A 12,492-nucleotide genomic window follows, 5' to 3' on the forward strand; every position below is an offset into this window, starting at 1 on the left:
AGCATGTGATTGTTTACTGCAGTATGACAGCAATGTACAGAAAGCTATAGGAGCTCAGAAATAAGACAGTGGCTGGAGAAAGACTCCCAGAGGAGGTGATGCTGATTTATGCTGACAGAAGGAAACTTGTGAGAGCTTGACCACGTAACTTAATAAGCCCATGTCTTATCATCTTGAGATCGAAGGTGCATGGAGAGCAGATGGCAAAGGACTCAGTATCTGGGACATGTTTTCTCACACACCACTAAGGGTTGAGAACAATGACACCGGAGATGTGGCCTGTAACAGTTACCACAAGATTGCTGAGGATGTGGTCGCCCTGCAGAACCTGGGTGTGTCCCACTATCGCTTTTCCATCTCTTGGCCTCGCATCCTCCCTGATGGGACCACCAAGTACATCAATGAAGCAGGCCTGAACTACTACATGCGGCTCATTGATGCACTGCTGGCTGTCAACATCAAGCCACAGGTGAGTTTGGGCCTGGCCAGGCCTTGGTCAGGTTCACATGTGGGACCCAGCTGGGCCAGGAACACATTAATTGTGTAAACAAAATGCTGTTTAATTTTTGAATTGTCAATAAATCCACACAATGAAGAATTCAAAAGGCATAAAAGGGTCTACAGTGAACATTATCCTTCTATCCTTGACCCCCAGCCATCAGTTCCCCTCCTTCCAGGCCACCAAGTTTGCTAGGTTCTCATGCCCTTCTTTGTGTTTGTAAGCCAGTAGATGTGTAGTATGTGTGCACATATCTGCCTTTCCCCCTCTTCCCACAGTGTTATGATACATGCAGTTTGGTACTTGCTTTTATCAGGACTTCTTACAGATAATTGACATATCTATACATAGTTTCCTCTTTTGTTCTTGTTATATGGAATTGTTTGTACCTTACTTCTCTATTTTTGTTAATAGATCTTCCCTGTGATGTTTCCACTCTTTGCCATTATAACCAATACCACCATAAGTAACCACAGACATACATAATTTTGCATGGTGGAAGTTTTTCTGTAGGATATGGTTCTAGGAGCAGAATTGCTGGGGTTAAAGTGCATGTATTTTAAGCCTTGAGTAATGAATAATAAAGCAGAAGCTCACTTGTGGGTTTACTTTGCTGTCACCAACATTTTAGAAATTTACTTGGGAGCCTAAAAACACTTTTGATCTTCCCCTAGACTGTTCATGATAAAGCTCAGGAAAGCACTAGTTCTATGAAGCTGTTTGTTTCCTCTGCTGTAGGGGTTGGAGATTATGCACCACAGCCAGAGCATAATCCCCACATTACAACCCCTCTTTCACAAAAGGAGAACTTTTTTCTAAATAAAAGTGTTATCTGGACTCTCCTCACACTTACAATGCTGAACAAACTGCCACGCAGTGTTGTGATGGCAAACGGTAGGACTAATAGATGGTCAGGTGTCTGCCCTGCAAGGCCCCGTGGTCTGGGTGGACAGTGAGATTCATCACACACAACAATCTGGAACATCAGAGAGCACACAACTCAGGAACAAATGATTTTGAAGCCTTTAAGGGCACTGAGACACTGCAGAAGGGAAGAGTACTGTGGCCAGGAGACCTTCAGAGAAGTGTGGTGTTGAACAAAGAGGAGAATTTGGATGGGTGGATAGGCAGGGGAAGGGCATTTCGGGCAAAGGGAGAGACAGGGTCTGGGTTGAAAATGGTTAGTGGCCCAGTGCAGACTGAGGAGAGTGGGAACCCCAGCCTGGCCAAGCTGGGGTATGTCAAGGGCACTGAGGGAAAGGCCGGGAGAAAGGAAAGGTCTCCACGTGGACATGGCCAGAGGGGTCATGCAAAAGGTTCCCAGCTCTACAGGAAGAACCTCCAGACACTTTAGATGTTCTTGGGGATGTCCCTTTACAAGCAAAATGCCTCCATTCTCCAGGGACCCTCAGAGTCTCAGACTCTCCGTGCAACCTATCCAGGCAGGTTCTGAAGCATTAGCATTTATAATCCCCGATTACAACCATAGCGAACCCTTACTCTTGAGCTGCAGAGTGTCCTCCATGGGTCATGCACTCTGCTATGTGATTTAGGTCTCATAAAGATTCCATGACGTAGAGGTCTCAGTGCCTGAGCCCAGGGTCACACAGCTGGTAGGAAGCAAAGCTGCGACTCAAACCCAAGCTTCTCTGATCCAGATGTGTGAATTTTTCACGATGCAACACTGTTCCCACTCTACCCCCTCTTCACTCTACCCCAACCTCCACAGAACCTTTTTGTCTCATCATTCATTCTCAGCTTTAGCTGCAGACATTTATAAAGCATCCCATGAAACGCACATTGATGGAACTGTTGATCTTGCATTTTCACAGGTGACCATTTACCACTGGGACCTGCCCCAGGCACTCCAGGATATTGGCGGCTGGGAGAATGAGACCATTGTGCAGCGGTTTAGAGAGTATGCGGATGTGCTTTTCCAGAGGCTGGGGGACAAAGTGAAGTTTTGGATCACACTGAATGAGCCCTTTGTCATTGCTAACCAGGGCTATGGCTATGGCACACATGCCCCAGGTAAAGGTCCTACACCCGACATGGCAGCTTTGGAGGGTGGCATTCTTAGCACCACGAAGTAGGAGATCCAGGTAGCACTAGAGAAGGTGGCCAAGAAAGTCCCAGGGCAGAGTCTCAGGATCCCACCTCTTGCTCAAGGCTGCCTGACAGGCAGCAGAAACACTTTTGCAAAACATGAATTTCACATCTTAATACCTCCAAATGGCTTCATTTCTTTGCTCTGACCTGCCTCAGAAGCTCCCTAAGATCAGAGACACAGACTAACCTAAGTAGGAAAGGATGAATTGACAGAATGCACAGGTCCCAGTGTGTTTTATGCAACTCCAAAACCCAAGTTTCCAATAATTGATTTAGCTGACCTGAGCTCAACCTGACTTAAACCAATATGAGGCTGCTTATGGTCATTTCCCCTCTTACTATGAACATTTCTAAAGTTCTCCTGCAGACAGATTCATGTTCTCAACTACAGACAGCTGTCCTGGGCCCTGCTGGGGTAATATATAAATATGTTATATGCAACTTACTCCTTTTATAAGACACAAAAACCTTTTAATTCCAAAACACATTTGACTCTAAAGGTTTTGAATAAGGGCCTATGGACTTGTCCTTGTTCCTTGAGAACCATCCAATTTTTTCTCTAGCTCTAAGCTTAAGAGAGTAAATTTGTGTTCACCTGTGTGACTCCTTAGGAGCATGTACAGAACCTGGGAAGAGCCATAGGGAGCTCTGCTTTGAATCATTACCAGATGGATCTCCCCATAGGTTCTTGGCTGGTGCTTCAGTATAGCATTCCTGCAACTTCCTTCAGCACGAGTTGGTGGCCTCTCATAACATTTGCTCTCAAGGAATCTGTGTGTCAGCTGCTTGCATCAGCTAGATTCTCCAATCCTTACTTTCACTGTGGGTCCCCAAAGACTGCCAGGATGTCAACTCCTGAGGCACACACTCTTCTGCATACTTTGCCTGAGACATGTGAGCCACCCCGGGGAAGGGACAGAGCAATCGTTTATCAAGCGCCTCTCTTTGCCTGACAACACTGGTGGGTGCTTCATGTACGCTATTTCATTTCCTTCTCACAACTTTCTAGTACTCATTTTGCAGAGGAGGAAGCTAACAGGCTGATTACTCACCCAAACTCCACTGCTGGCTAGTCAGAAGTGGAACCAAGATTTGCATTCCACTCTTCCTCATGCCCAAATCGGCACTCTTTGTGTCAAACACATAGAGGCCATCTATAAGCAATGTATTCTTGGCCACATTCATTCTTCACTGATGCCCATGTGAATGTTTCCAGGAATCTCCTTTAGGCCTGGCACTGCCCCCTACATCGTTGGCCACAACCTAATAAAGGCTCATGCTGAAGCCTGGCATCTGTACAATGACATGTACCGTGCCAGTCAAGGTGGCGTGATTTCCATCACCATCAACAGTGACTGGGCTGAGCCCAGAGACCCCTCCAACCAGGAGGATGTGGAGGCAGCCAGGAGATACATACAGGTCTGTTTTTCCTTTGGATATTATTTTTACTTTTGCTTGTTTTCACTTCCTGCCATGATCTGGTGGAAACAGATTGTTAAGCAAACATTTAAGCATTTAGGATGTAGGTCCTATTTTGCTATTTTCCTGATTTTGTGAGCTTGGGAAAATCACCCAATCTTTTGTACCTTAGTTTACTCATCTATGAAATGGAGAGGACTTACCTACCTTACAGGTTTGCTGTGATGAAAGTTCTTTAGGGTTTTAAGTCTTAAAAATTATTTATACATGTTGTCCTTAGTGGATGCCACAGTGGCTTGAGGTGAAATAACAAATTCCAGCTCTTTAATCTCTGGTTTGACTATGGTAGCTAATAGAGCTGGGATGCAATGTCACACTTCACCTCTAGGTGTCACCATCTAATTTTATTTATTCTACCTAAATTCCTTAAACTGGGGACTTTGGATTCTGTGAATATCATTAGTATCCCTAATTTTTCAATTCCATGAGTTTAATATAAAGACATACATCTTTTAGTTATGGAATTTGCTCCTAGGAAGTAGAGCCACTGGTAAGTAGGTGCCAACAAATGGCCCACCCTTATTTCAGTCTGGACCCTTGACGAGAGAAGACTGGCCCTCATCATGTCACAGCCTTTTCCTGGCTCCTGCTGGTGTCTCTGAAGGAGTTAGAAGGCACCCTCTCCCATGTTTCAGCATCAGGAAAGGCTGAGGTCTCTCTCTCCAGATTGGTCCCCACTTTTGGCTCTGTGGCGATGCCTGCAGACTTCAACATTCTGTGGGAATGCCAAGGGCCTTGGTTTGCCAAACTTTTTCTAAGAGAACTTGACAAAGGCAGTCAAATTAATTTGCTAGTCAGCTGGGGAAAATCTCTTACAACAAAATTAATGCAGCCCTTATTTCAGAGTCACAAAACTGGTGAATTAGAGCGACAATGTTTTCTGAAATCAAAATCCCAAACCTGAGGAAATGTTAGGCTGTAGTATGATTAGATTGAGCCATTTGTTAGTCAGCTATGATAGCGCAGCCCAAGGATTATGATACATACATCTAGTAAAATCAGCTTCCATGGAAAGGAATGATTTGTTGCCTAGAGCGCACTGAGGCCTCTTTCACCATAGCGTGTTCCAAGCCTCGTCTCTGAGAAGGGAAGGCTGTCCTCACCCTATGTTTTAGGCATCAGCCAGCACATGAAGACAGGATGTAGAGAGACAGCAGCAGCCTCTCAGGACCCCAGCATCAGAATGTTTGGGGGCCATATAGCCTCCTTAAGAGTAAAGACGGCTTACACCTCATGGACAGGATAGGTTGAAAAGTTCACCACTTCATGGCTGTGAATCCAGAGCCTATGAAGAATCATCCTGTACCTATGCAGCCGGGAAATCCTTGAACTCAGCTTTCCTCAGGAAGTTCTCATGATCCTTAGGCCTGATGATGGGGAAGGATGTGCTCTATGGTGAGAGAGAATCCGCACACTGCAGGTTTATAGTCTCCCCTACTCTTCGGTAACACCCTTTCCAGGGCAGCCAGGCATTTACTAAGCTCTGAGCCAGTGCTCACTTTAGCTCTCCTCTCAAGTTGCAGTGGTTAACATAGCACTGCCGTCAGGGAGATGGCAATGAGGTAAAAAAAAAACCTGTGTTTATTTAAGCTGCAACATGTAAAAAGTTACAGAGATGTGTGTTTAAGACTGGGGGCTGGGACAGGGAAGGGGTTCTGAGGTCAGGGACTCCTGAGCTGGGAAGCTGCTGCCTCTTGGTGCACCCACCTGTTAATGTCCAGGCTGACTGTCCCCCAACTCCACCCGCAGTTTATGGGAGGCTGGTTTGCACATCCTATTTTCAAGAATGGAGATTACAATGAGGTGATGAAGACACGGATCCATGAAAGGAGCTTGGCCGCAGGCCTCACCAAGTCTCGGTAGGTCCTGGTGCCCACACTCAGCCAGGAGAGGTCAGGAGGTCTGGTCTGTGGCGTGGAACTGACAGCACAGTGGTGACAGCGTGGCTGTAAGCATCAGAGAGGCATGTCTTAGGCACATTACTATGTCTCTGAGCTTCCTTGCTTGCCAGAAAGATTAAATATGATGGCGTATATGAAGCTTGTAGCCCAGGACCAGGCACTGCTATGTCCTTAACAAAAGGCAGTTGCTGTTATTTGTCAGAACAGCCAGGAAATCTGTCTCAAGGGTATTCACTTCTTAGCAACCACTGCTTCACTCCAAGTACAAATTCCTCAGCTCATCCTATCCTATTTATCACCTTTAAGTCAATGTGGATAGCAATGGGTGACAGGTGACGGCCAGGCATGTCATTTGGTCAGCAAGTGGTGATGGTTTGCACCAAAGCAGTCCTACTTCCTGGACAAAATAGCATCAACAATGGCTAATGGCTGACATTATCCAGCTCTTACTGCTACTTTTATTACTCCTATTTAAAGAGTAAAGTGAGGTACAAGGATTACAGTGAGATCACCCTATCAAAATGATAGGGCTGGGATTTGAAATCAGGCTGGCTGACTCCAGGGCCCACACTCTGAGTTTGAGAGTCATCTGGCTAGGATTAGAGGTGTGGTGTGTGGAAGAGGGCAGAGTAACCCGGCCTCCTGGGAACTTACCCACAAGCTCCAGGGTAGCTCCTGTGACCATAAGCAGGGGAGGATAAAGGTACGCAAAAGGTATGAATTCCTAACATAGGCTGGGAGTCTTTCATTAGATAGCACAGCTGTTAGGATTAAATAATCCAGTTCCCACCCTGGCAACACAGTCCTGGCCCAGTTAGGGTGAGTCTTGCTGACCAGGCTGTGCCCAGAAAGCTAATCTGCCAACTCTGTTCTCCAACAAGGAAGGTGGCACTCTGGTCCACTGACATATCTTCACTGAGCACCTACTGTGTGCCCAGGTCAGGGCCAGGCCTAGTGGGGTCCATGTAAGGAGAGACTTCCAAGTTGCCAACATACCAGCTCGGAAGATAGTAACCCTCATCATTCCAAGGAATTCTATTCCCCAACTTCTTCATGCAAAGAAAACTCAGATGAGATCAGGGCGGGCTGGGTAGATGCAGGAGACCTCATGGACAAGGCTGGGCCTTGACAATGAACAGTGCTTGGGAGAACAGAGGGCATTCCATCCAAGGGGAAGGGCACGAACACCAGCCTGGAGGTAGGAATGAGTGGGGACCCTGCAGCTTAGAACCAGGGGACCAACAGTGGGGAGAGGGGAGGCTGAGGCCACATGGTGGAAGTCCTGGAGGCAAGGCACACGCCCAAGGCCTTGATGCCAGGCGAGCTGAGGAGCCACTGCTGGCCCCTGAGCAGGGGAGAGAAGGGCATGAGGAGGCTGGGCTTTAGTTTTCTCCCAGTGTTTCAGGGAGGGAAGGTTTTGATCCCCAGGTTAATGGTAGCAGAATTTTCAGTAAAGGTGTCAGACACCTAAGCAGGGCAATCTCTACAGACAACCCTAAACTAGCAGCAGCAGGGACTACCTGTCAGATTTTTTTGTAGTTGGATTTGACTGACAGGAACCTGTAAGTGTTGTACGCAGGTGCATGTTAATCAAATTTTATAGAAAAGTCTCAGAGTACATGGAAAATGCTCTACCAAATGTCTTTTTTTAAAAAAATGCAGTAAAATTGTGTAAGCAGAAAAGTCCAAATCCCAAAAGTTCAATAAATTCAATCTGTAAAAATATTTTCCCTACTAATAAGGAGACTGAAGAGGCACACCTACATACACAACAAAAATCAAGTAATTCCGAGATTACAGAAATACAAATTATTAAAGATACTATAACCTTATGAACATAAAGAATGTCTCAAGGTATGTACCTCACACCTGTTCTTGATTTCAAAATCTACCACAGAAATGTCAGAAGTTGCATATGTTAATTTTTAAAGGAGATTAAAAAATGTGTATCATGTGTGTGTAGTTCCGAAGGGGAGGTTTAGAGAAGGATCATTTGGAGCTTAATTTTGTCAACAGAGAGTCCTGTAACAGCAGAGGGGAAGTGAGGCTTGTGGTCTGGTAGGAGCAGCCTCGGGGGCTTTCAGCAGCAGCTGGAAGGGCCTCTTCTTGCTCCTGGCCAGCTGTCCCTCATCACAGGGAGCCCTCCTCTGACCCTGCCCTAGAACATTCTCTTCCCAAAACATGACTCTTCCTAAATCCCCACACCCTTACCCGCTCCTCCTATCCAGGCTCCCAGAGTTCACTGAGAACGAGAAGAGGAGGATCAATGGCACCTATGACTTTTTTGGGTTCAATCACTACACCACTGTCCTGGCCTACAACCTTGACTATGCCTCATGGATCTCTTCCTTCGATGCAGACAGGTAAGTCAGTCAACAGGGCACCAGAACAATCTCTGGAAAAGACAGCAAGGTGCCCCTTTGACCAGCATTTACTTAATGCCCTGTACAGCTTCAGAAAACCTCCTGATGCCATGTATCCTGGGGCTTGCGAGATGAGCTCCATCTCTTGAGACATCTGATTAAACCTTGATTAGTTTGATAGTAATGCAGGCTAGGACTTCCAAGATGCTTCTCATTAGACATGCTTGGAATTTTAAGACAACGTTTCCAAAAGTATTTTTCCTCCATTGGTTTTCTTTTTGTTAGATTCGTTTTCACTTATGAGATGTATTTCGGTTGAAAAATGACAAAAGGGTTTTTTTTCTTTTTAGGGGTAAAGATCAAACTATTATTTCTATATTACACAAACAATATATATTCAGAGTGGAAACATTAGAAAGCAAGGAGATGTGTGTGTCACTCCAGAAGTGTACATGTGTGTAGGGGGCTATAGTGCCTCCTGGGGGCTATAGTGCCTCCATTTATATATATAAACTATATACATATAGGACCTATATATATGTATACACACACACACACACAGTTTATTTACAAAAAATGGAGATGACAGGTATACACATTGTTTTGTTCTTTCCTAACAAGCAAGCAGTGTGACTCGGTCTAGGTTCGTTCTTTGAGGACAAGCACCTACACCCTCACTGCACCCAGCAACCACCAGAGCTAGACTTGCCAAAGGGGCTGAGAAAGCTCCCCTGCTGGTCCCCATTCTTGCTGCCTTATTGGTCCTGGTTCCCCACTGATGGTGCTCAGGATTACAAAATACCCCATGTTCTGTTCAACTGAACAAGATAAAGGTTTTTCTGAAGAATTTGGACACTCACAAGTATCTAAATAACCAATCCTTATCTGAAATAAATGATTAAGGCATTCAAGCTCCTGGGTCTCCCCTAGCAGGCATGGCTTTTTACTGCCTGTTGCCCTCTCCTTGTCCATCTGGAGCACTTGGGCACTTGAAGCAGGTCCCAGCCTGTTTCCTGTCATCACAGAAATGGGGACCCCGACTATGGATGCCTTGGCCACACCTGTGGCCTGCACATGGCATTGACTGGATGTAGGTGACTCAGCAGAGCCACTTCTCTGAAGACATAGCACTCACATCCTGTTGGAGACTGTGACTAGGGAAACCCAGAGCCCCTTCACACTGGTGGGAGGTGTGGTCTATTAATAGAGCCGTGGAAGGGTTAGATCCATGAATAAGACCATCCCTCTGTACAGGTGGAAAGCTAAGCACAGAGAGCTTAAATGGCCTGTCCAAAGTTACCCCAGTGTTGAGTGGTGCATCTGGAACTAGTAAGAGGAGAATCAGAAGTCTGACTCTTCTGGGTTTAGCCATGACTCTCAAGTCTGGATAAAACCTAAGGCTTTTCCTAGTATAAATCCTGTTTTGTGCAAAGGGCCTCTTGGGATTTACAAATGCAGACCTAATCTTTAGCATTTGAACCCATAGGGGAGTTGCCTCCATCACTGATCGCTCTTGGCCAGACTCTGGCTCCTTCTGGCTGAAGATGACACCTTTTGGATTCAGGAAGATCCTGAACTGGTTAAAAGATGAGTACAACAATCCTCCAATTTACGTAACAGAAAATGGAGTGTCCCAACGGGGAGAGACAGACCTCAACGACACCGCAAGAATCTACTACCTCCGCAGTTACATCAATGAAGCACTCAAAGGTACGCGAGGCCTGCCCCCACCCCACGTGCACCCTCCGATGCTGGGAACACCTGCAGGTAGGCTGGTGCTGTACCCACGAGCCCCAGAATGAGAAAGATGAGGTTTCTTGCTCCTGCTGGGTTTAAGCCTTTCCTTGGGGCCAAACTCTGAGCCTTTTCCTTCCTAGATTTAAGCTCAGCAAGCAAACCCATTTGCTGATATAACTAGACCTGAGTTCCTGGCCTGAGCCATTTGTTCTGCTTGATCCTCCCTGATGTCTAATCTCCCTGAACAGCAGTGCCTTCCTGAGGACAGCTTGGACAGTCCCAGGAGGAGTGGGCTGGGGTGTGCGTCTAGGCTCTTTTGTTCCCCAACCAAAAGTTTGAGACCCTCAACTCAGTAGGATGACTTGGGATGGGACTAGGACAAAGGAACGGTGAGTAATGCTGAGTAACAGAGAATGAGAGAACAAAGAAATGGTTAGAGAACCCTATTCCAGCTAAAATCTTTTCTAAGGGCCACTTATTTTCTATAGGGAGGAGCATTAACACTCTAAGGCACTCAGCAAGACCAATACCCCAGGATGTGAAGACAGGATTATAGGTGACCCAGTAGGGTTAATTTAGTCCACCAGTGTTCCTGACTCCTATTCAGGGTTGAGCCTTTCTAGAAACATGCTGATGGCTCTATAGCTCCATCCACTGAGGACGAGCTAACAATTACTACATGCCAAGGATGGGCAGTGCTCTTAAAAGAGCTAAAAAAAACAAAAACAAAAAAACCAAAAAAAACGACTCCCTTTGACCTGCAAATGGGGAAGTGGAGACTGAGGCTGAGCTGTGGGCAGGCATGGCCTCAATAGGCCTGGTGTAAAGGTGTACAGCTCATGCCAGGGCCTCTGTATTTGGGCAGCTGTGCAGGATAAGGTGGACCTTCGAGGATACACAGTTTGGAGTGTGATGGACAACATTGAGTGGGCCACAGGCTTCACAGAAAGGTTTGGTCTGCATTTTGTGAACTACACTGACCCTTCTTTGCCAAGGATCCCCAAAGCCTCAGTCAAGTTCTATGCCTCTGTAGCCCGGTGCAATGGCTTCCCTGACCCTGCTGCAGGGCCACACCCTTGTCTCCAGCCAGAAGGTAAGATGTGGCTCTGGGTAGAGCTACAGCCAGAAGGTGAGGGTGAGAGGGGCCTTTTTCAGTCTATCACCTTTCTCTCTGCCTCTCCATCCTCTTCATTCATTCAACCAATATTTATTTTCTTTGCTCCAGACAATCTTAGGGGAACAAAGGAATGAGGGTTAATATTCCACCTAAATGGTAGGCCCTGGACTGGGAGCAGCAGGTCTAGATTCTTGTCCAAGCCCTACCACTATCTTACTGTGTGTGTCAGGCAAGAAACTTGGCCAATGCTCCTGGGCTGATGAGAAGATCAAATACAGTGACTGAAAATACTATGCCCAGGACAATGTAAAGTGCCCAATATTAGTTGAATAACTAAAAAAGTATGTATTACTATACAAATGTAAGAGACAATTATCCATTTAGATTATACTCTATTGCTGATAGAGATGTTTAAAAGATATAACTACTTAACCTCATTCAGAGGTCTAAAACTCACTGAAAGGGCTGCATGACGTCACCTCAGCAATGCACTCACTCTGGTGGTTGGTACGTCTAGCTTGGGCTTAATAAAGGTTAACATAGATCCAATAATTAGATCTGCACTAGTGCATAAATCATTCTTTCTTGTTCTCTCCTAGATGTTGGACCCACCATCAGCCCCATGAAAGGGGAAGAGGTTCTGTTCCTGGGGCTGACACTAGGTACAACAGAAGCCCAGACAGCTTTGTACATACTCTTTACTCTTCTGCTTCTTGGAGTCTGCTGTGTGGCATTTCTATCATACAAGTACTATAAGCACTTAAATAAGGGGTAACACAACCAGGCCAACAGGAATTAAGCCCTATTTCTTCATTCTGACCCACAAAATTCCTTAGGCTCTTATATTATGCACGTACCAGACTTCTTCTTAAAGGCCTTCTGCAGTGTTAGAGGCTATTTAAATCTTGAAGGACTTCAAGTCCCTGATTAAAATGGATGTATCAGCATCGTGTCCAGTATCAGGGATTCATCTGGGCTTTAGAAGACCTGGCAGGTAGCTCTTGTGGAAATGTGCAGCTACTACGCTCATCCAGTTGTTCTGTGGGCCACTTAAATACAGCCCAGCTAAGTTTCAGAGACTTTAAAAGTGGAAATATGAGTAAAAACCACAGTAGTCCTTTACGTAAGAAATCAGCTTCACTGTATGGATGGACTTCAATTTTATCTCCTGCCCTCTCTTCAAGCTCCCTCACAGCCTCATACTTCTTGCTTCCCAGAAAATAAAAATAGTGCTATGTTCTATATCTATGGGTGTTTCTCCTTGTGAAGGTAGGTTCCACAGAATTT

At 45.8% G+C, this 12,492-nt stretch overlaps 1 protein-coding gene across 1 annotated transcript in view; it reads left to right on the forward strand.

Moving 5' to 3' along the window:
- LCT (lactase) overlaps positions 1-12,024 on the forward strand; it is a 50,392-nt gene extending 38,368 nt beyond the window's left edge. The window contains 9 exon segments of the mRNA XM_036886651.2: positions 179-469; positions 2,332-2,530; positions 3,825-4,027; positions 5,837-5,946; positions 8,217-8,351; positions 9,838-10,061; positions 10,954-11,181; positions 11,805-11,975; positions 11,978-12,024. Coding sequence (XP_036742546.2) covers positions 179-469; positions 2,332-2,530; positions 3,825-4,027; positions 5,837-5,946; positions 8,217-8,351; positions 9,838-10,061; positions 10,954-11,181; positions 11,805-11,975; positions 11,978-12,024 — 1,608 coding nt within the window.
- The last annotated feature ends 468 nt before the right edge of the window (positions 12,025-12,492 follow it).

Source organism: Manis pentadactyla, chromosome 8 (assembly GCF_030020395.1).
Source record: "Manis pentadactyla isolate mManPen7 chromosome 8, mManPen7.hap1, whole genome shotgun sequence".
Classification (NCBI taxonomy): Eukaryota; Metazoa; Chordata; class Mammalia; order Pholidota; family Manidae; genus Manis; species Manis pentadactyla.